The sequence below is a fragment of the Ochotona curzoniae genome, unplaced genomic scaffold (genome assembly GCF_017591425.1).
Source record: "Ochotona curzoniae isolate NIBS_2020 unplaced genomic scaffold, NIBS_Ocur_1.0 contig_1014, whole genome shotgun sequence".
NCBI lineage: Eukaryota > Metazoa > Chordata > Mammalia > Lagomorpha > Ochotonidae > Ochotona > Ochotona curzoniae.
In genome coordinates this window covers 53,103,923-53,127,589 of record NW_024464920.1, presented here as the reverse complement: position 1 = coordinate 53,127,589, position 23,667 = coordinate 53,103,923, and the positions used below count along the sequence as shown (strand labels likewise).

General features: G+C 59.1%; 1 protein-coding gene across 1 annotated transcript in view; it reads right to left on the bottom strand.

Annotated features, from left to right (window-relative positions):
* SHANK3 (SH3 and multiple ankyrin repeat domains 3) overlaps positions 1 to 23,667 on the bottom strand; it is a 51,908-nt gene that overhangs the window by 4,487 nt on the left and 23,754 nt on the right. Inside the window, exons 10-21 of the mRNA XM_040991851.1 lie at positions 22,251 to 22,521; positions 20,259 to 20,452; positions 19,087 to 19,200; positions 13,854 to 13,929; positions 13,637 to 13,719; positions 13,365 to 13,489; positions 13,151 to 13,283; positions 12,254 to 12,334; positions 8,795 to 8,818; positions 5,827 to 5,957; positions 5,432 to 5,516; positions 239 to 2,483 (exon numbers count right to left, since the gene is read on the bottom strand). Of these exons, the coding sequence (XP_040847785.1) occupies positions 239 to 2,483; positions 5,432 to 5,516; positions 5,827 to 5,957; positions 8,795 to 8,818; positions 12,254 to 12,334; positions 13,151 to 13,283; positions 13,365 to 13,489; positions 13,637 to 13,719; positions 13,854 to 13,929; positions 19,087 to 19,200; positions 20,259 to 20,452; positions 22,251 to 22,521 (3,562 nt within the window). The remainder of the gene's footprint in view (positions 1 to 238; positions 2,484 to 5,431; positions 5,517 to 5,826; positions 5,958 to 8,794; positions 8,819 to 12,253; positions 12,335 to 13,150; positions 13,284 to 13,364; positions 13,490 to 13,636; positions 13,720 to 13,853; positions 13,930 to 19,086; positions 19,201 to 20,258; positions 20,453 to 22,250; positions 22,522 to 23,667) is intronic.

Below are 23,667 nucleotides of genomic sequence, written 5' to 3'. Positions count from 1 at the left end.
GAGAGGGTGGTATGAAGGGGCATGTAGTAGAGCCACAGGGCAGCCCCTTGAGGACTGTGACAGTAAGTGAGGTCTCTGGCCTGCACCAGCGGCCCAGGTGTTTCCAACACCCTAGAGGGCCTCTGCATTCTTGGGCCAGGTGAGGGTGGGGAGGGAGGCACAGACAGGTGGGATGGGACAGGAAGGAGACACAGGGGGTTAGAGATACAGACAGGCCCTCCCCCAGCACCCCGCTCACCGAGCTGCTGCAATGGGAGACTTCTTGGCTGGGTCCAGCAGGCTGCCCAGGCCACCCGCTGGCTCCTCCCCCAGGGAGCGTGCATCTTTGTTGAGTTGTTGCAGCCGGGAGCTGAGCTCGCTGATCACGGCTGGCCGGTCATCTTCAGGCCCAGGGGACCCCCGGCTCTCCACGGGGTCCCCCCACAGCTTGGACCTTCTCTGGAAGAGGTAGCGAGGGCGGGCGGGCCCGGCAGAGGCGGCATGGTGCTGGGGGGCCGTGAGCTCGCTGTCTGAGGACTGCTTCAGCAGGGGGTCCCTGAAGGTCACCGGCCCCTTCCCCAGGGGGGACTTGAGCTTGGGCTTGGGAGGCACTGGCGGCTTCTCGAGTAGAAAAGTGTGTCCATCGGCGAAGGAGGTGTGAGTGTCAGTGAGCTCCCCACTTTCAGAGCTCAGAGTGGACATGCTGGACACTGTGGAGATGGTGCTTGTGGTCTCCAGATGGGGGTCACTGGAACTGCGTGTGTCGGCCTCCTCCACACCTGAGTCGGCCGCCGACTCGGGCGCAGGGGGTGGCTCACTGCCAGGCTTCCCTGAGGCCGGGCTGGGCACTGTGGAGGGCGGGGGCCCCGGGCCAGGTGGCGGTGTGGCCAGCAGGATCCCATTGGCAAACTCTTCCGGGGGCGGCACCAGTCCGATGCGGGCCAGCTCCTCCCGGGTCTCCTCATCACTGGAGGACAGCTGGGCAGGCGGGAGACTCACAGCAAACACCAACTCTGGCTCCTCCTCAGAGCTGCCCTGGCCATGCCCTGGGTCCACTGGGGTGCTGCCAGCAGGCTGGGCCCTGGGACTGGGCAGGGGCTCTGCCACGGCTGTTGTCACCGTGGTGGGCATGGGGGCTGGGGCCCGCTCCGGGGTGCCCGGACGCTGCTCTTCAGCCCCCAGCCTGCTGGGCTCCTGCCCGTTGCTGGTGGCATGCACCACGATGAGGCCGGCTGGCCGCTGCAGGGAGGTGTCCAGGACGCTGAGGATCAAGGATTTCTTGTCCTCAGGGGACTTGCGCTCTTCCCGGGGTGCCTTCTCTGCCTCCCTGCGGACTGGCACAGGAATCCAGGCTGGGCTTCGTGGGGAGAAGGCCGGGGAAGCCATGGTTCCCCGCTCTGAGTCTCGGGCCTGCACATCCACAAACAGGGGTCCTGGGCGATCAGCATCAGGGCTGTGCACTGGAGTGGGGGATCTCGAGGGTGCCTGGGAGGCTAGGGCCCGCTCCCGGGCAGCCAGAGCGAGGGCCAAGGGTGAGCTGGGGTCCAGGGGTTTGCCAGTAAGGGGGTGGATGAAGGTGGAACCCGCAGGTGTCAGGCTTGGGGCGCTGACCAATGGCTTCAGAGCGGATACAGGGGAGGGCAGCAGCAGGTCACGGCCAGGAGTGGCGGCTGGGCCCAGCAAGCGCTCATCAATGGACCGCGAAGGCTGCAGAGATGGCAGCTCAGCGCTGGGTGGGCTGCCTTCAATGGCACCCACTGATAAGAACACTGTGGAACGGCGCCGCTCCTCCAGACGCCGGTCCTTGGCCGGGCCTGGTCCCCCAAACGCGAGCCCGAGCCCATCCTCGGAGCCATAATCAAGGCCACTGGGCCGCGGCCCGCGGTGCGTTGGGGATGGCTCACGAGCAAAGCTGCCACCTCCAGGGCCAGGGCTACCCACAGCCAGTGCTGCACGCTCCTGTGCATCCTCCACCTGCAGCTGCTTCACCAGCGGACTCTTGCGGCGCTGCGGCTTGGATGGTGTGAAGAGGCTGGCGCTGAAGGCGCCCAGGTTGGCATAGGGGCTGTCGGGCCCCGGTGGGCGGGGCCGGCGCTTGGGGCGCTCAGGCGGTGTGGCCGCTGGCGGGGGTCTGGGGCCGTCGCTCGTCTCGGGCGCAGAGTCCTGCAGGATGATCATGGAACGTGCGCGCTTCTGCCGTTCCGGGTAGGGCAGCGGGCCCAGGGCAGCGCCAGGCTCATAGAGGCCTGCAGTGCCTGCACCCAGGCGCGCCTCCAGGCCCGGCTTGAAACTGGAGCGCACTGTGTCATAGGCTCGGCCCGGTGGCGGCGGTGGTGGCGAGAAAGCGGGTGGTGGCCCCGAGTCGTAGTAGTAGGGGGCAGGCGGGGGCGGGGGTGCGGTCTGCGGCGGGGGCGGGATGCCACGGCCCTCCCGCACTGAGTCCTGCATGGACGTGCTCCGGGGAAAACGCCCCTCCAGTAGGGAGGCCAGCTTCTCGTCCTCCCCTGCAAATAAAGGTCTTTGTGAGGCTGGCTGGGGAGGCGGGGGCCAGGCCTAGCCCCAACTCAGCTCCAGATGCCACGCAAGGCCTACAGACAACCCAGCAGGGTAGGCTGCCACTACCCTGACACTGACCCCACCTCTGAACACAAGGGTTAATGTGGCTGTGAGGTGGGTGAAGGTGGCACCCAGCAGTGGAAGCTCTGGGACGGACCCTCACCTGGACCCAAGACCACCCCTAGAAAGGATGGCCCCAAGGCACTGGGCAGAACTGGAAGGGAGCCAGCGGCATCTGTCAGAAGCAGCCGAGGGTGGGAGGGGGTGAGCAGGTCAGAAGGGCTGTGGTTGGATGACACACTGACAAGTGAGGGGAGGAGGAAAAGGGAGGTATCCTGGGTACCCAGGGCCTGTGATGCACAGCCCCCTCCAAGCCTCAGTTCACCAGGAGCAGCCCCTTCGCACCCACCCCAGCCTGCCCGGTGCCAACAGCACCAGGTCTATGTAGGCCTCATTAAGATCCTCACCATTCTGTGTAAAAGCTGATGGCCAGACCTAAGGACAGCGGCAGTACTGGATACTAGGCCTCAGGGACTGTGGTGCCCCCTGCCATGCACTCTGCCCATCCTCCCATGGTGCTGACCAGGCCATGGCAGTTTGAGGCCACAAGCACAGGCTGTGGAAGGTGGGCTTGAATTCTGCCCTGGTATTTTTCAGCCCCTGGGAGCTTCAGTTTCCCCTTCTCATGTGGACTGCCTGTCCCAGCTCAAGGTCATCTAAACTCACAGCAGGACACAGGTCAGCCTGGGGAGCTCCAGAAGGGGCTGGGCGCAGACACTGCACTGCCAGTGAGGCACTGCCTGAGATATGCATATCCTTTGTCACAGTGACAGCTGGAGTCCCAGCTCCCTGCTAATGTGCTTGGGAGAGAGCAGGTGATGGCTCAAGGCTTGGGTCCCTGCACCTATGTGGACGACCCAGACAGAGCTCCTTGCTCCTGGGTCCAGCCTGGCCCAGCTATTGCAGCCATTTGGAAAGACAGACAGTAGATGAAAGATGGACAATCTTTCTCTCTGCCTTTCCAAGAAACACATAAACAAATCTTTAAATCAAATACGAGCACCTGTTAGCTCACGCAGCAGCTAAGCACAGGAGGTGCAGGAGGGCCCGTGGGAGGAGACCGGCTCTGCCAAGAGACTCGGGCTGCAGAGGCACCTGGATCTGGACCTGCAGGGGGCAGCTCTGGGACTGAGCACAGGCCGTGCTGGCTGAGGGCAGCAGGGAACAGCAAGGGAAGCCCGGGGTCGCAAGTCCCTAGGGCCCTGAAGCACCAAGGAGCCCATGGGCTAAGGGTAAGGGTGACAGGCATGCTGAGGAGGCATATTTGGGCCAGAGGAGCCAACTAGAGGGCAGAGCCAGCACAGGAGACCCTGAGGAGAAGGAAGCCATTGTCCACGTGAATCGGCCATGGCCCTGGTCAGACAGGGCTTCCCATCCCCAAAGCAGAGGAGGTAGAAGAGAGAGAAAATCCCACAGATGAACACAGAGCTCAAGGGGAGGAAGAACAACCTCATGGACCCAAACCAGCTGCTGTCTCACCAGACTTCTTCCCCACCTCCCACCCAGGGAGCCGTGAGGGTCCCGAAGGACAGTGCCAGACATCCGCATCTTATATACTCCACCCTGATCAGCAGTCAGCTCTGCTCTCCAAAACTTCCTACTTCACCCATCTAAGCTAAAGGTCCCCCAACACACACCCACACATGTATGCACATGATACATACAACACACACGGGAATGCAGATATGCACACATGTGTGGACATATATCACACGTGTATACCCACACCATGCACAAGCACACACACATGTACACACCCAGATGGATACACATATACACATGCACATACTCCACCACACACAATATACATGCACAATGCATATACCACATGATACACAATAAATGTGCATGCACAAATACACAATGCTCCACACGATACACACATGCACACATACATAACGCACATGGGCACACACAGCAGACACATGTGCATATGCAATACAATGCACACACAGCAGACACGTCCATTATAATATATAATACACACATGCACATACAACAGACACACGTACACATGTGCACACACAGCAGGCACACGTGCATACACACATACATGGCAGCTTTGCTTGATCCCCAGGTGTGAGCACCCCATACACAGGTCCTGATACCACTACCTAACTGCTGAGCTAACTCAGACCTGACTTGGCCCAGTCCAGGGGTGAAGTGATCAGTGAGGGGTGCACAGAGCCTGACAGACAGGTGGGGTGGTGATATGACCCCAGCAGAGGTGTCCTTATGGACAAAGCAAACTCCTGCTGTTACTCTGCAGGCCACAATGACACTACAGGAGCCAAACATCCTCCCTACCCACCCCCCCGCCAAGCACTGAGGTGCCAGCAGATAGTGGTGTGGTGTGGTGTGCAGAAGAGGGAGCCTGGGCAGAGGCCTGTGGATGTCCCCATGTGGAGCCAGGAAAGCAGAGGCCAAGGATGGGGCATGACCGGGCTGGGAGGGGAGGCAGAGGACGCAGCCTGGAAAATGGCCCACATGGCAGCAGCCAGCTCAGCCAGCACTGAGCAAGTGAACAGGGAGCTCAGGCAACATCCCTGGACCCCAAAGAGAAGATAACCAGTCGGGGTCAGGGGATAGGAAGGCCATGCCCGTTTATATCAATTTCCTCTCTAGGCAGGACTAAGGATGGGATGAGCAGTGTAGCTAGGGAAGGACACAGGGCACCTGGGGACAGCGACACTGGTAGCCTAGGGGAAGCAGGATGGGTAGGAAGGGGAATGCCAACCCCCAGGCCACCCACAGCTGAGATTCCTGAGCGGAGAAAGAAAAGGCTGGGTCCTCCCAACTGTGCCCCAGCTGCTGCAGTCCCCTAGATCAGCCATACCTACAGACTTGGTCCGTGGAATCCCCTTCCGCAGAGAACCTGGCAGCTTCTCTGGGCCGGGGAGGCCTTGGCGTTCAAACAGTGACTGTGGGGGAAGCAGGGGAAATGGAGAGTTCAAGGCAAAGAGGCCCAAGTTCTGTACCGACCCCACGCAAAGCCATACCATTCCGTCCATGGTCCATGCTCTGGCTGCTGGCACTGAGCAGGGCCTACACACAGGATCAGCCCAAGGCCCCCAGGCCCACACCTGCTTGGGCTCTGCCCCCATACCTCTAGGTTCCCGGGGCCCTACCTATCTGGGCTCTGCTCCCCAGGTCCCCAGCTGCCTGGGCGCTGTCCCCTAGGCCCCCAGCTGCATGGACTATGCACCCCAGGCCTGGCTCTTGTCCACTTACACTGATCTCGGCAGGGGTGATCCTCCGACTGGTAGGTCTCTGCTTGACTGTGGCGGCCCGGGAGTCGGCATCCGCGATGTCCGGCCTCAGAGTTGGCTCTGCAGCGGCTGCCAGGATCTCATCCAGTTTCTCTGTGCAGCCAAGGAGATGGCCCTGCTTCAGCACCACCCCAAATCCAGCTGCCCCACCCCACCATGTTGACAGCAGTAAGGCTACATCCCACTCATGCCTCCAGATGACTCTGCAGACTCCTCCTGAACAAAGCCCATTCTGACCCCAAGGGGAAGAGTTAGGGTGGGGGCAGGACCCTCAGCATCCACTCCAGGGGGTTAGCCACTCCAGCAGCAACTGCTGGGGACAGGACCTAATGTACAGGAGGTTAGGGCGGGAAATGAGTCAGCCATGGGCAGATGGGGTTACTGTGGCTGGGGACCTGTACCTTGCAGCTGGGAATGGACTCTGAGGTACAGGAACAGTCAGCAACAGACAGGACATGGGGACACCACAGAGACCTAGCCAGGGCTCCCTGGCAAATGGGCAGCCAGGGGTCCCATTCCTCAGCTCCCTTCAGGGAGAGTTCTGGACTGCACAGGGCCACCCTTGGGGGCAGGTGACGAGGGCTAAGAAGGCAGCCAAGAGCCTCAAAGATGGAGATGGGACGGGGCTGGCATGTGATGGACAAGCTCTGTCTGCTTGGTCACTAAGAGCTCGTGTTAAGACAAAGTGGAAACCCATCACTAACAGGAGTGCCAAGGGCAGGATCCCTCTTGCCCCAAGAGACAATGGCCCTTGCCCCTGCTGGTCCACACAACTGCACCCCAAAGCCTACTCAGGACACACACAGGGATAGGACAGCACCTGTGCCCATCTGGCTGCTAGCCCAGCCCAGGACCTTCTGACCCTGGAGGAAGGCATCTCCTCAGAAAGTGCTCAGCCTGAACCCCTGTGGGAGAGCTTTGATGGTCAGTCCAGATGCCTCTTCCTCCTTGCAGCCCAGCCTGCAGCTGCCCCATGGGACCTGCTGACGCTGAGCTTGCCCTGCACCCAATCCTGACCAGGCTGACCCATCAGGTACTGGGTTCTGATTTCATCTTTCTCACCCAGTGTTTTTATCCACTACAGCAGTCCTAAGCACAGTGAGAATGAACACAGATGAAGACACAAAGAGAACATATATAAAGACCTAAGAAAAGTACAGAGATATGGTGAGAACATGTATGAAAACAGTGAACACATAGGAAGACATGGTGAAAATGAACACATATGAGAACACAGTGAAAAAGAATGTGTATGAAATTGTTGTGAGAATGAACGTACACAAAGGCATGATGAGAAGAACTATATATGAAGACAAAGTGAGAATGAAACACATATGAAGACAGTGAACAACAGGAAAATGTGGCGAGGACGAGCATGTATAAAGATATGGTGAGAATGAATACCTATGAAGACAGAGTGAACACATAGGGAGATGGTGAGAATGAGCAGATATGAAAACATGGTGAGGACGAGCATGTATGAAGACATGAGAACAACTGTGTATGAAGACGTGGTAAGAACGAGCATGTAAGGCGGCCCACAACACCATGGGCTTCACGCTGAGCCAGGGCACATCTCTCTTCATGTTGTGCATATCTCCCCAGGCACGGCAGGCCTTGGAGGACGGGCTGAGCATCCCCTCTGCTCTCTGTGTCCAGCCCCAGAACAGAACAGCATTGCTGCGGGGCTGCTGGGAGAGGTCTCCTGGGTCAGCAGGGAGCACATTCCTCCCAAGAACCATAATCCCCTCCCCACTGTGTGCTTAGGGTTCTGTGCAAAAATTCTTGCATCACCCTGTATACCCAGAAGCATGGCCCCCAACATATCAGAAAGCCAGGTATAATGACAGGAATGGACATGCATGGGAGATCCCTGCAAGAATGCCACTACTGGCACCCAACACCTCCAGGTACAGGAGAGTTGACCCCATGGACCCCAGCAGGCTGTAAGACGATGGCCTGGGGTAGGTGAGAAATGTCATCCAAAGATCAAGAGCAATATTGCTACAAATAGCAAGCCAATGAGGCCAACGAAACTAGAAAATACACTGTTAGACACTTCCCAAAGGCAGTGCAGCCTGCCCTCTACGTCCACCTCCATGGGACCACAGGGGTATGGTCAAGTCCAAGAGAGATGAGGTGTCTGCAGCATGTCCTGCCACATCCACTTCAGGGGCACAGGCCACAGCATCGTACCCTGGGGGCAGAACCAGAATTTTCCAGGAAGCTTGGCATCTGCCCCAGAGGCATGAAGGAGAAGGTCCCTGGGGGAAGCCTGAGGACTCCTCATTTGGGCTTGGGTGACAAAGACCTCAGAGGCAGGCAAGGCAGGGACTCAGTGCAGCACAGGGGAGCACACCCAGCCCTGGCAACAGGAGTGGAACCAGAGAGAGGGACCCTGGATGCAGGTACACAGATGGGGAGCAAGCATACCCCACAGCCACTGAGTCTCCTAGGGCTTCCTGTGGGCCTGAGACCTTGCCAGACGTGGCCTGGGTGACTCTGTTCTCACCACATTGTCCATCCCCAAGCCAGGCTGAACTCTCAGACTGTACGGTGAGGGGCCTCCAAGAATGAAGAAATAAGACCTGGGTGGGAAAGTTGGCAGCCTAGGGCCCCATGAGGGCCCATTTAGGAACAACCAACAAGAGGACAGATCCTCAAAAGGTGCTGTTGTACCCAGGGTTGAACACCCTGACACCCCTTCACCACTTCTCCTGCCCACTTGGCTACTTCAACTCCACCCTGGAATCGCCGCCCCACTACCCAGTCCTAGTGCTCTGAGCAGGTTCCCAGTAGGAATGCTAGCAGCAGGGCAGTACAGGTTCCCAGACCACCCAGACTCAAATGAGTCTCCTCACATACTACCAGCACCCCCAGGCCAGGGTCAAGCAAAGCTGGAGCCCTGGGGACACGAGCAGATAACTCACCCCCTTTTCTTCTCCGGATGGAGGCTTGTAATCAAGAAACAGAACATGGGGTAAGAGGCAGGTTTGTCCCTTGCACCAGCCCATTCTCTGCACATGTCCCTGCCCACCCCCCCCCCCCAAGGTTCAGGGCCTCCCAGATCTGCCCACCCAGCCCACAGGCTCTCAGGGACAACCAGCAGCTGAGCTGGTACGGACAGAGCTGAGGAACAGTCACACTGCACATCCACCTGCTGGCCGCATGTGGAGATGCATGACGGAATTACACAGGGCAAGAACTGGGATGCCATCCAACCCCAGTTCGGCCCAGTCCTGGCTGAAGAGTCACTGCCCTGCTGCCCCGACCTTGGGTCTCAGAAGGGTGGGCTCCATACCCCTCCTCTTGTCCAACTCGTCCAAGGGAGCCCCACCATCCCTTCTTGCTGCAGGCCCCATCTCAGTCTCAACACTGGCCTCGAGAGGACACTCGTTCCTTCCAGTGTCCGGATCATCTTCTCTACTACAGGATGGTAGCAGAGCAGACACATTCATGCCGCAAATGACCCAGGAGGTCTTGCTTCTCTTTTGAACTACAAAAGCTGTGTCATGGGCTGGGTGCCTGGCAGACCCTGCTGCTAAGCCTAGCTTCCTTAAACTGCTCCTTTCCAGAGGGGACTGGTCAGAGTTGTCCTGGGATCGCCAGCAGCAACAGCAAATGGCCCAAGTGCTCACAGACCCATCTGCTGCCCGCTGCTGGCTTAATGCTCAGTGCAATGGTCAGCTTCCAGACTGGCCTTTGACCCTCATGAGTCTGCAGCCAAAAGCAGGTTGATTTCTCTGCCTTGAATGAGTGGGCAGAGGAGTTCAATGGAAGGCATTTTAATTTAAGAATCAAAAAAAAAAAAAAAGTATTTGAAAGACAGCGACAGAAAAGAGGTAAAAGGCAAACATACAGATCTCCCATCCTCTGGTTCACTCCCCAGTGTCTGGCTGGAAGCTCCGTTAGGGTCTCCCACAGGGTGGAACTTAAAACATTTTCTAACTTTCTTCCCAGGTCCATGAGTAGGAAGCTGGAAAGTGGAGCAGCCAGGACTTGAACCGGTGCTCCTATGTGGGTTGCAAACAGCCTGACTGCTCCCAGCCCCCATGCCACAATGCCAACCACTTGTCTCCTGCCACTGTTGCCTGTGCTGAGGGTTAGCTTAAGCTGTCATGCTTTACTTCTTGCAGTGTTTAAGATTCTCCCATTGGCCTATGGTAGCCTTCAGCTTGACTGAGGCAGGTCTGCATGCAGGTCCCACTTTGCTCAGATCTTCAAACTGGAATCCCATTCTTTATTCAATTTCAGGAAACTTAGCCATTTACTGTCCTGATGCTGCCATTCTTTTTGCTCTTTCCTCTGGAACTCCCCTGAGAAGGCAATGGGTCTACTTCCTCCATGTCTCATTTCTTTTTTCTGTTGTTGCTTTTACACATATTTGAAAGGCAGAATTACAGAGAGGGAGAGAGAAAATATCTTCCATCCACTGGTTCATTGTCCAAATACCAGTAATAATGGCTAGAACTGAACCAGTTGAAAACAGGATCCAGGAGCTTCTTCCAGGTTTCCCAGGTGGGTGTAGGCTCCCAAGGACTTGGGCTGTCCTCTGCTGCTTTCCCAGGCCACAAGCATGGAGCTGGATTGGAAACGCAGCAGAAGGAACATGAACTGGTGGGGACGGAACATGAACATATGGGACGGTGGTGTTGCAGGCACTAGCTTTACCTGCTGTAGCACAGTGCAGCCCGGCCCCTCTTCAGTGGCTCTCAAGCAAGCTGGATCCTCTAACTCCCTGCTTCTCTTCCTGCTTCATCTGGTATACCGTTTGTCTCATTTATGGGTATTTCTTCAGCTGTAACCATACTGCCTCAGTTGTACTTTAGGATTGCTTTTTAAACGTGTTTATCCCGTGGCCCAGCATGATAGCATAGTGGTTAAGGTCCTCGCCTTGCATGCACCGGGATCCCATATGGGCGCTGGTTCTAATCTTAGCAGCCCAACTTCCCATCCAGCTCCCTGCTTGTGGCCTGGGAAAGCAGTCGAGGATGGCCCAAAGCCTTGGGACCCTGCAACCACGTGGGAGACCCAGAAGAGGCTCCTGAGTTCAGATCAGCTCAGCTCCAGCCGTTGCGGTCACTTGGGGAGTGAACCATCGGATGAAAGATCTTCCTCTCTGTCTCTCCTCTCTGTATATCTGCCTTTCTAATAAAAATAAATAAATCTTTAAAAAGTTGTGTTTATCCTGTCCTATTCTTCTACCAGAAGTTATGTTTTATCCTCTCATTCATCCACGACTTCCAGTTCTGTGATGCCTATTCCAGACCCTGAGCTTAGTCCTGGCCTTCCCTTCTCTCCCAGGTCCACAGCCACTTCCTGTAGCCTGCAGTGGCTTCCAGACTACAGCCCTCAGCTGTCGTGGTCTGTGGAAGCACCCGTCTTGTCTCCTCTTCAGGTTGGTTTCTGCCTCCTAGAAACTCCATCCTTGGTGGCCCATGTGGCTCTTTACCTTTCTTCTATTTAGGGAGCTCATGGCAAGCCCTGACCACATCCCCTATTCTGCCTTCTCCACACAGAAACAAGCCATAAGTCACAGGGCATGCTTGAACATCAGGGCAGCAGAGCCACGGCAAGGGTCAACACAGGCTCAGACCTGGAACAATATGATGGCACTTTGGCAGCAGAACCAGTCTGAAGTCAGTGCTGGGTCAGACTCTGCCAGGATGAGGTTGGAGCTTCATTTGGGACCTCAGTCAGGGTCCCTTCTGTGATGAGAGCCAGAACAAAGTCTGGGACAAGGACTGGTTCAGATCACAGAAGGATAGAGTGTGCCAACTGCCATGCATGTGGGAACATGTCCACAAGGAGCCCGGTGGGCAGATGTACCAGCACATGAAGAGCAAAGAAGGCTATGCACACTGGACACACCCACGATGCAGTTAGAGCACTCCCATCGGGACATGGCACAAGGCTGCTGACAGCCACATGTGCTGGACATGCCCATGGCGAGGTACTGAGGATCACCCTGTGCCATCAGGACCCAGCACCTCTGGGTGCTTACCACAGTCGACAGCCAGCAGGCTGCGTGACTGATGAGCAGACGGGCCAGGTGTGCAAAACAAGCACAAAGGTGACAGACAGCACTTGGCAGGGCTGAAGCCAAGCCAAGAAGCTGCTTGCACGTGCAACAACCCAGCACCAAGCCCCTCAGCCCCACTCCCCACCGCACAGGCACCAAACAAACCAACACTGCATGCCTCTGAGCTGCCCCTGGGCCATCTGTCCCTTCTCTGTCTCTGCCCAGTTCCAGTCCTACTCCAACCCCTGGCTACCCACCCTGCCAGTGCACACTCCATCCTAAACTGTCCACACAGCATTGCCCCTGGCCTCCATCCTAGACTGTCCATGACCTGCCCACCCCTGGCCCCCCACCCCCGGTCACTCACCCAATTCCTCGAGCTCAGCAGTCATGGACTTAGAGCGCAGGGTCAGCGTGGTGCTGGGTGCCCTCTTTGGGGGTGGTGGGGCTGCAAAGAATAGTGAGGCTTTGGCCCTCCTGTCCAGCAGCAGGCGGCGCGGCGTGGCCAGGTGCAAGTGCCACTTGCGCTCCACTGCCTGGATCTCCTCGTACTCCCTTGAGGATGAGTCGCACTGGGCCAGGATCTTGTTGAGGCTGCGGCTGGAAGCAAACTTCTTCATGGTGCTAGGAGCCCAGGCAGCTTGCAGCCCAGTGGGGGCAAGGGGTTGCACTCTGGACCCCAGAGACAGGGCTACGCTAGTGGTCAGGGGCACCCCAGGGGATGGTGATGCAGGCCCACTCTGGGGGAGGTGTCCACCCAGCAGGTTCCTAGGGCCAAGCAGCCGGGCAACGGAGCCATGGGATGGGGGCTGGGAGGGTGTGCTGGCAGGCTGGGCTTCCACCGCTCAGGACTCCCCCAACGCCCCAGGGGAACCCTGCCCCTAGGTGGGCCAGGGTGCAGCCAACCAAGCCGCTGGCCTGTGCTGGGCCGGGCAGCAGAGGCTCCTGGGCCCAGGCCTGCTGCGGCGTCGGCGCGGGGACAAGACGCTTTTCCTCTTCCCCCAGGTGCCGCCTCCCCCTCCCTCCGACGACAAAGCAGCAGCGTCAACCTCGCGGTCGCCATGGCAACCCCGGCCTCCAGGCAGCTGCTGGTGTCGGAAGGAGGCTCCACCACGCCAGGGGCTGGGGATGCCGGGAAGGAGGGGGTGGGGACCCAAGCAGGGGCAATCTGGGGTCAGGGGTCAGAGTGCCAGGCCAGGGCACTGGGCTCAGGGCCCAGGGTGGGGTGGGGTTGGGGACAGGTTAAGGGTCCTGGTACCCTCACCTCTGCGCCTGGAGCTGTCCTCCTCAGGCTTTCTTGTGACGGACACAACCTTCATGACCAGGCGGTTGCCGCCCTGGCGGATCAGCGCCACCACCTGCTTGTGGCCAACCTTGACCACGTTGACCCCATTCACCTGGGACAGATACCCGCTGTGGGTGCCTCAGGCTTGCCCCGGCACCTGCCCCAGCCACAAGCAAGCACCAGTGGGCCTCACCTCAATGAGGAAGTCCCCTGTGCGCAGCCCAGCCCTCCAGGCCACGCCCTCCACATCCACGGACTCAAGGTATTGCAGAGCAGGGAAGGCCGGTGTGGGTGTGAACTCCTCGATGGGGGTCTCTGCTGCAGGAGCAAGGAGCACGGCTCACACAGCCCAGGTTGGGGACATGTCCCTCAGAAACTCACCCACTCAATGGAAAGACTCTCGCCTGTGTGGGAGGAAACCACACAAGGGCAAGGCAACGGGAAGGCCGGGGGTGGAGCACTCACCCTTCGCACCCCGGAGCACAAAGCCGAAGCCCTCGTGGTCACGCTTCTGCAGCACAGCCACCTTGTCCTCGATGACATAGTCACTGCAAAAGGAGGCAGGGGCATGGGTGAGGGGAGCTCGCTGTTGATTGCACGGGATCCCCTGGGCCCAGACCACACAAGGCTCACCCCTGGCTTCCCTCTGGAGCCCCACTCATTCCTCTCTCCCCATCCCTACCTGTGTGAGGTGAGGCTGTCATAAGAGCCCACTGTGTAATGGCGGAAGAGCCGCTTGGTCCGGTCCTCTCGTGTCTCTGAAGGGAGATTGGCAGCTGATGGGCAGCACAATGCCCAGGAGCTAGCAGCACCCAGCAGTGCTGGTCATTCTTGGCCACATCTGCCTTTAGCCAGGGGAGCCCACATTCTGGTATCCTGGGGTGGGGAGGCTGGGGGGAGCATGCAGGGGCCAGTGCTGGAAAGAGCAGCAGCTTTAGCTCTTCTCTCCCAAGTGCACACAAAACCAGCACTGCCAAGGCCAAGGCCATGCAGAGTCCATGGACCTCAAAACTAAGGGCGGAGGAGGGAAGAAAGCAACTATGCATGCCCAGAATCATGTGTGAGGTCTGCGTCTGTGTGTGAGCCTGCACTCACGTGTGAGGACTGTGTGTGCCTGCACTCATGTGTGAGGCCTGTGTGTATGTGCAGTCATGTGTGAGGACTGTGTGTGTCTGCAGTCACGTGTGAGGCCTCTGTGTGGGCGTGCAGTCACACGTGAGGCCTGTGTGTGTGCCTGCAGTCATGTGTGTGAGTGTGCAGTCACGTGTGAGGACTGTGTGTGCAGTCATGTGTGAGACCTGTGTGCGTGCACCTGAAGTCACGTGTAAGGACTGTGTGTGTGCAGTCATGTGCGAGGCCTGTGTGTGTGTGCAGTCATGTGTGAGACCTGTGTGTCTGCACTCACGTGTGAGGCCTGTGTGTGTCTCCAGTCACATGTGAGGCCTGTGTGTGCCTGCAGTCATGTGTGAGACCTGTGTGTGTGCCTCCAGTTATGTGTGAGGCCTGTGTCTGTCTCTATGTGTGTGTGACTACTGTCATGTTAGGCGTATGTGTGTGTCTGTGCCATGTTTGTACGGATGACCTGCACCATGTGCCTCCAGGAGGTCTCACACCTTGCATAGCCCCATGGGGTCCCTTGCTGCAGAGTTGGACTGAAGCTCCAGATGGACCCTGGGCCCTCCTGCCTAACCTCACTACAGCAGTTTTGTGCCCTCCATCTCCTCAGTCTGTGTCCCTGCTTCCAGCACAGAGCTGGTCAGCTGCTGCTGGGCCTAAACTCCAGGCTTCCCTGGCAGCCCCAGGTCCTGGCCCCACTCCTCACACCTCCACAAAGGCCCCTAGGTGGTGCCAGTGCCCTCAGCACCACCTTCCTCTCCTTTCACTGCATCTCCCCTAGTGCCTGGCTGACATGCGCAGGGCACCACCTACTCTAGGGTCTCTGCCTCATGGAGCTGGTCACCTGTTCAGGAAGCATGGGGACAGAGGATGCTTAAGCCCAGTATAGCCAGCCTGGCACCCAGAGAGAAGCCTGCACGCTAGGATGGCACAAGGGCTGCTCCAGCAAGGTACAGTTCCACAGAGGTTCCAACCTGCAGCTCTGGGGACAAACATCCCCAAACTCTGGTGTGAGCACCCGGAGCCTGCAGGCCAGAGCACAGGGTGCAGGAGTGGGGCAGGGGTGAGGCCAGGAAGGGGTTTGTGTCCCTCCCACTTGCTGTGGGCCTCTGTGGTGGGGCAGGAAAGGGAGACCTGCAATGTACAGGTCCAGCAGGACTCACAGAGCATAACAGAAGAATGATAAAAGGGTTAGAGAGGGGCATAAAATGGCCAGTGCCTGGTTTACAAAGGAGGGGCTGTGGAGCATGCTGGCATAAAGACCCAAGCAGTCCTTTAGTCTGCCCCCTGCCATGGCAACTGCAGGGGACCCAGAGTCCAATAAACTCACAGTGAGCAACTTTTCAAATGGTGACTTTCAAATGGACATAAATCAAAAGGTCCTAGATTGCAGAGGATCTGGGGCCTAAATAGATGGAGGTGGGCCATGTGGGGAGTGGCAGACTGTGTGTGGGGTAGGCTGTGTGAGGCATGGGCTGTGTGGGGAATGGTGGGCTGTGTAAGGGGTAGGCCATGTGGGGAACTGTGGACCATGAAGGGTGGGCCATGTGAAGAGTGCCAGGCCATGTGGGGTTGGTGGGCAGTGTATGGGATGGTAAGCCATGTGTGTGGGGTTGTGGGTCATGTTTTTGGTGTGGTGGACCATGTGTGGGGTGAGCCACGTGGGGAATGGCAGGCTGTGTGAGGGGTGGACCATGTGAGCAGTGGCAAGCCACGTGGGGTTAGTGGGCAGTGTATGGGATGGTAAGCCATGTGCATGGGGTGGTGGACCATGTTTGTGCAGTGGTGAATCGTGTGGAGTGGTGGACCATGTGTGGGGTGGGCCATGTGAGGAGTGGCAGGTCATCCGGGGAGTGGTGAGCCGTGTGTGGGATAGTGGGCCATGTGTGTGGGGCGGTATCCCATGTGTGAGGCGGGCCATGTGTGTGGTGTCATATTCCATGTGTGAGGCGGACCATGTGTGTGGGGTGGTATATCATGTGTGAGGTGGGCCATGTGTGTGGGATGGTAGACTGCCAGGGAGGAACAGGAGGCAACGGCAAGGAGCGATAGGTGCTGCTTAGGAAATAGCTCCTGATCCTTCCCAAGACTCAAATCCGAAGATAGTGCCAGTCCAGGCTCAGGCCTCTGCTCCAAATCATGGGTCCTTGGGTCCATGCCCTGTGGAGCACCGCCTTATAGGATAGGAAATCCACCTGCAGGCCCAGGTCCTAAGCTTGCCATCCGGGTGCCTCACTCAGTCTTCTCCCCCAACACAGCTGCAGCGATCACCCGGGACCTCCATACTGCCTAGAACCTCAGGCCCCTCCCTGCCTCACCACACCCTCCTAGGTCCAGCCAGCCCAGAAATGCTCACAGTTTCTACCCCAAACAGACTGCACTTCTTACGTAACACACACAGGCGCCTCCTGGCTTTGCTAACCCGACCCATGAGGCCAGCTGGAGGGAAGCTGCCCAGCACAAACAGAGCCTCACAGGAAAGAGGGTGTGGCTAGGAGAGCAGGGGCTGTCCCTGTCATGGCCCTGGAACCCTCACCCAGGCTGAGAGACCAAGAGCTATCCTTGCCCTGCCCTTCCCCCATCTCATCCTGCAGGCCCCTCCCATGGGACCCCTGTCCATCCAGGTAGCTCTGCCATTTCCACAAACCCCAGGGCCACACAGCCACACTGCCCCCAGTCTAGGAACTTAGCAGCAGCTGTGGGAGGCCTCCAGCTCCATCACCCTGGCCTGTTCATCCACAACTTTCCAATCCCACATGGCCCCCAATGCAAGCAGCAGATCCTGATCTCCTACAGCTAGGTCCCAAGTGATCTCAGGTTCCAGCAGGGCCACTCCTCACACTGCCTACAGTACCCTAAACAGGCCCTGAGTGTTGGGGCCACATGGTGCCTAGTGCCACTGCCTGGTGCTGCTCCAGCACGAGGGGCTGGCTCCTGGGCTGGGACACCATGTACCCCACGCCCCACTCCAAAGCTCCCTCCTGTCCACCAGGCTAGGGATAACATTTCTTCCAAATTCTGACTCCAGACCAACCCTGCCTCCCTCCTCTGCTTAGGACCAGTGCTGAGGTCCACACAGGCCACTGACAACATGAGAGGCCCTAATCCACAGGCCAGGGGCTCAGTCCTACCACACCCCAAACTGCAGAGTAGCTCCCTGGGAGGCAAGGGCCAGGTCAGGTAGCCAGGTCACCTGATGGACTCTTAGGGCAACCTCCCTGCCACGCCAGAAAAGGTATGCAGCTACCCTGGGCACAGGTCCACTGCCTTATCCACCAACTCTGCCAGCCACAAGGGTACCCTGGTACTCAGAGGACTCACTGCCAAGACACTGCCAGTTTCGGTCTGGGGTCCTCCAGACCTGGCCCTCACTGTCCCCAGGAGGACACATCCTGAAAGTCCTGGTGGTCAGTGGGGCCAGAGAGATAAGCTAGCACGCCCAGGATCTTTGGCTGCTCCAGACGACCCCCTCCCTACTGACTACAAGCCCACCTTCACCTTCCACCCTCGTAACCCTAGGCCCAGCTGCCCCAGACGGCCCTCAGGGCTCCACTGGCCTCATTTCCTCCTGGCTGCTCTGCCCACTTGGACAATCTGTCCACTTTGAAAGAACGCCTCTTCCCTCTCAATGACCTCCTTCCTTGCTTGTCAGCCATGCACACTTGTGCCAGACACCTGGTGTTTCCATTAGGGTAGTGCTAGTGTTACAAGTGGAACCTCCTAGGAGAAAGTGTGCACACACATACATACCTCCCATGGTATGTCCTGTGGGCGTCCTCAAGTGTATATCTGGGACACATACACACGTACTTCTGTGGCATATCCTATGGGTGTCCCTGTGTGTATGTCTAGGACACACACGCACATGTACTTCCTATACTATGTCCTGTGGGCATCGCTGTGTGTATATCTGGTGCACACACATACGTACCTCCTGTGGTGTGTCCTGTGGGTGTCCTCATGTGTGTATCTAGGACACACACACATGTACTTCCCGTGGCATGTCCTGTAGGAGTCCCTGTGTGTATACCTGGCACACACACACACACACATACACCTCCCATGCTGTGTCCTGTAGGAGTCCCTGTGTGTACGTCTAGGACACACACACACACACACACACACCCCGTGGTGTGTCCTCTGGGTGTCCCCGTGTGTGTATCTGGGGCACACACACATGTACCTCCCGTGGCATGTCCTGTGGGCGTCCCCACGTGTGTATCTGGGGCACACATGTACCTCCCGTGGCATGTCCTGTGAGTGTCCCCACGTGTGTATCTGGGGCACACACACATGTACCTCCCGTGGCATGTCCTGTGAGTGTCCCCACGTGTGTATCTGGGGCACACACACATGTACCTCCCGTGGCATGTCCTGTGGGCGTCCCCACATGTGTATCTGGGACACACATGTACCTCCCGTGGCATGTCCTGTGAGTGTCCCCACGTGTTTATCTGGGGCACACACATGTACCTCCCATGGCATGTCCTGTGGGCGTCCCCACATGTGTATCTGGGACACACATGTACCTCCCATGGCATGTCATGTGAGCGTCCCCAGGTGTTTATCTGGGGCACACACATGTACCTCCCATGGCATGTCATGTGAACGTCCCCACGTGTTTATCTGGGGCACACACATGCACAGTGTCTCTGCTGTGCGCCTGGGTTTGCATCTACTCTGGGTGTGCTTGGCTCAACTTGTAGTCTTTCCTCTGTGAATATTCATGTAGATTTGGCGCCAAGAGAGGCAGGTGGAAAGCTGGAGGGGGCACCGCGGAGCTGGGCAAGATCACTCACCATGCCGGGCGTCATACTGCCTCATCTGCACCTCCTCCACGCAGTCGGCCGGGAACCAGCCTGTGCGGCCCTTCACGGTGCCCTCCCAGAATCCGCCCTCCCCAATGCTGAGCACTGGAGGGGCAAAAGCCAGACAGGAGCAGGGGTGAGCAGGGACCCCACACCATGGACAGGAGCAGGGGTGAGCAGGGCCCTCCCCCACACACCATGGACGGGAATCAGGGGTGAGCAGGGCCCCCCACACCATGGACAGGGGTCAGTAGTGAGCAGGGCCCTCCCCACCATGGACAGAAGTCAGGGGTAAGCAGGGCCCTCCCCTACCAGACAGGAGCAAGGATGAGCAGGGCCCCCCACACCATGGACAGGAGTCAGTGGTGAGCAGGGCCCCCCCACCAGACAGGAGCAAGGATGAGCAGGGCCCCCCACACCATGGACAGGAGTCAGGGGTGAGCAGGCCCCCCCCCAGACAGGAGCAAGGATGAGCAGGGCCCCCCACACCATGGACAGGAGTCGGGGTGAGCAGGAATTCAGCCCCTTGTCCCTCCTCTCCTCCTTGGGGGGATTCTGGGATCCATACAGAGAGGAAAAGGAACAGATGGGTTTGGCTTGGGATGGGCACATGGGGAACAGGACCACGCACACAGGGACACCCGGGTGTGGGGGCAGGAGACAGAGCCCGGGCTGTGATCTGCCCTGGGGCCCAGTGACCAATCTCCTCCCACCTCTGGGGCCAGTCATGGGCCACAGCCAAGCCAGGGTCACTGCACTTTGATGTGCCAGTAGGGCTGAGATCCAGGGCGAGAGGAACCCAGGGTCTCACAGGGACCCTGGTGAGAAGTGTGTCCACCCAGCACAAGATCCCCAAGGGAGAGACCACCCTCCCACCCAACAGTCAAGGCAGCCTTGGAAACGATACAAGAGCCCCCATTAAGCCTGGAAGGGGCTGGAACAGGCCTGGGATCCCCCAAGACTCCTGGTGGCATAGGAGAGGACAGAGTCCGCGACAGGAACCCCAGGACAGGGACGCCGCTCGGGCCGAGCCCTTCCCGGGGCGCAGAGTCCCCAGCACAGGCACGCCAGCCACGGCCAGGGTCGCCCCCGCGGGCACAGCCCCAGTCCGAGCCCGGCGCGGCGCCCCGCCCCACGCGACCCCGCCCCCCCGCGCCCCTCACCCTTCACGGCCTCGCCGCGGTGCAGCGGGATCTCGCCCTCGCCCTGCGGGCTGTGCGCCTTCACCGCGATGAACTTGCGGCCGGGGACGGCGCTGTAAAGTTTCCGCTTCGGGCCCCGCGGCGGCGGAGCGGGGGGCGCAGGGGGCGCCGGGCTGGGGCCGGGCGCGGGGCCGGGGCCGCCGGGCCCGCTCGGGCTGTAGACGAACACGTAGGTGACGGACGCGATGCCGGGGGGCAGCGGGCACGCGAAGCCGGCGCCCGGGGCCTCCATGGCGCTCGGCCCGGCCCCGCCGCCGGCCTCACCGCAGCCGCCGCCGCAGCGCCCGCCGCCCGCCGCCGCCCGCCGCCGCCGCCGCCCGCCCGCCCGCCGGGGGCCCGGCCCGGGGCCGCTCCATGGGCCGCGCCGCCGCGCCCGGCCCGCTCCCGCCAGCGCACGAGCCGCCGCCCGCTCAGGGCTCGGGGGCCGCGGGGCTGCGCTCCCGGGCGCGCCGGGCTCGCTCCATGCCGCGGCCGCTCCGCGCGCCCCGCCTCCTCCGCGGCCCGGCTCCTCCCTCTGCGGGCGGCGGCGCGGCCGGCTCTGCTCCCTCGCGCACTGCCCGCGCCCCTCGCCGCGGACCCCACAGAGCGCACGGGGTGGGGGGCTGCGGTGCAGGGGCGCCGGGGAAGGCGGGAGCCGGCGCCCGAGCAGCGCGGCCCCAGCTTGGCCGCGGAGCAGTGGGTACGGGTGCGGCTGAGTGTACCCCCGGCCCGCCCGGCTGTCGTAGCCCAGCCTCAGATACAAGCTGGGCTCCCAGGGCCTGCGTCCTCTCTTGAGGGACACTAGGTCCCACCACCCGTACCCTCTGCACACTGAACACTCCCGATCGCTCCCCTGCCACCCCCCAGGGCCTGGGGGCTCGCTCTGGCATGGCCATTCTGCTCTGGGTCTGTCCCAGCTCCCTGGTGCAGCTACAACGGGGGTCCTCTTCCTGTCTCCTGGAGCACACTGAGCCAGCCCTGTCAGTTACTTAGTGGAGGTCCTGTGCCCCCTGAACACTGTGGTGTGCACACACTGCGGGGTGCCAGGCCAGGCTCCACCAACGAGGTGAGTGCAGAGGCTGAGAGGGAGCCATTGGGATCTGGCTGACCCTTCTCCTTGGGCAGACACCCCTCAGCTCTTCGGCCCTGATCTTGGGACCATTGAAGATATGAAGGTAGCACACATACCCCCGTACACCTGGCAGTTAATAAATGAAGCCGGAAGTCTGCTGCACTCAGAGCAGGCACCACTCTATGTGGGCCAGAGGAGGACCCTCCACATAGAAACCTTGGGGCTGCAGGGAGACATCACGCACCCTGTAGCAGCCTGTGCTGTGCACTCAGAGGCCCAGCCGATTCATCACCTGCCAAGGCCCTCTGCCAGGCAGCCCCGACCTCACCAAGAGGCAAAGAGCCATGCCCCCCCAAACCACCAGTGCACAGCCCACACAGGCCAGGAGGCTCTCGCGCAGGCTGCCCACACTAGCTCTGGGCACATGCAGCGTTTCAGGATGGAAAGCAAAGCAGAAACTACTAGATCTTGCAGGGTTACAGTGGGAAACCCAAGTTGGCCTTGGGGCAAGCCTAGTGTCACTGTGAAGAGGGGGCTCCACACATACCCAATCTCTTCTCCAGAGGCACCCATGACACCCCCATAAGCTTCCTAAATCTTATTGTTGGCCCACACCCTCAGGGTCCACCCTGTTCCAACCAGAGGTCAAGCGTTCCCACCCAGGAAGGCCTGAGACATTTCTGGTCCCAGCCCCAGCCCACTACATACTGTACAGGTGTCAGGCACATAGGGTGACTGGTCCCCACCCCCCGCAACCTCACCCACACACACTCTGTCCTGCATGCTGCCGGCCCTCCACACCTCATCCTGCTGTACAGGTGTCAGGCACATAGGGTGACTGGTCCCACCCCCCACCCACCCACACACACACTCTGTCCTGCATGCTGCCAGGCCCTCCACACCTGATCTTGCTCTGGCTGCCCCTGCCTGCGGAGGGGACACTGGTGTCATTCTGCTGCTCGCCGTCCCGGTCCCGGTCCTTCTCTTCCTGCAGCCGCTGGAGCAGCAACTGGTGTGGGAGGCTTCGTAGGGAGGGTCCAGGAGCTGCTGGTTGCATCTCACCCTTCAGGTTGATGTCACTGGCTGAACGCTGCAGGGGCCGGGGGGACGCCAGGCCACTGGGGCCAGCCAGTCGCCGCCGCTTTGCATAGCTGGGGGTCTCCCTGAATGGCACTGGAGAGGGCACAGGGCAGATGGTGAGAAACCAGGAGGGTAGCCCACATTTCCCATCACCCAGTCTTCCTTGAAACTAAAGCCCAGTGTTATAAGCTGCACTTCAGTGTCCAGCACGCCCACACGGCGGGTTACCCATTAGGAGAGACAGGACAGCCATCAAGCCTCCACTCTGGTTTTATGCACGCACCTAGCTGTGTCTCAGAGTTCTGCCCACTTCAGGAGATACTCAGAGCTGAGGGAACTGGAGGGTTAGGGTCAGGGTTCCGTGAAACAGAGTGTGGAATCATAGCCTGCGACACCAGCACCCCACACTCCAGTCCCGGCTGCTCCACTTCCCATCCAGGTCCCTGCTAATGTAACTGGGAAAGCAGTGGAGGACGGCCCAGGTGCTCAGGCATGGGCCACCCACACAGAGGCCTGGAGGAAGTTCCAGACACCTCGCGTCACCTGGTCCACCCATGGCCATTAGTGGCCACATGGGAAGTCAACGGGAGAATGGAAGACATCTCTCTCTCTTTCTCCCTGTAACCCTGACTTTCAAATAAATTAATCTGCAACAACCTCATCATGCTTGGAATGGCAAGACTGGCAGCAATTCATTACAGTTGAACTATTAAAACCACTTAAGCAAGACCCTTGGAGTATGCCCCACATCAGGGACCTGGGATGGGTGGGAGACTGGGCGGGGCTTCTCCTTTTATCTCCCCTTTTACCTCAGATACAGGAAAAAAACAAGTGGAAATAACAGTCTTACCCACTTTTCTGTAGCCCTTGAACCTTCGTGCCTTAATTAACTATGTAAAGATTGTCAAAAATAAAGAAAAAAAGCGGGGGGGGGGGGGGAAGCAAATGGGGGCCCAGTGCAGTAGCTTAGCAGCTTGGGTCCTCACCCTGAACACACCAGGATCCCATTTGGGCATTGGTTCTAATCTCGGCGGCCCCTCTTCCCATCCAGCTCCCTGCCTGTGGCCTGGGAATGCAGTCGAGGATGGCCCAAAGTCTTGAGATCCTGCACCCATGTGGGAGACCTGGAGGAAGTTCCTGGTTTCTGGCTTTGGATTGGCACAGCACCAGCCGTTGCCATCACTTGGGGAGTGAATCATTGGACAGAAGATATTTCTCTCTGTCTCTCCTCTCTGTATA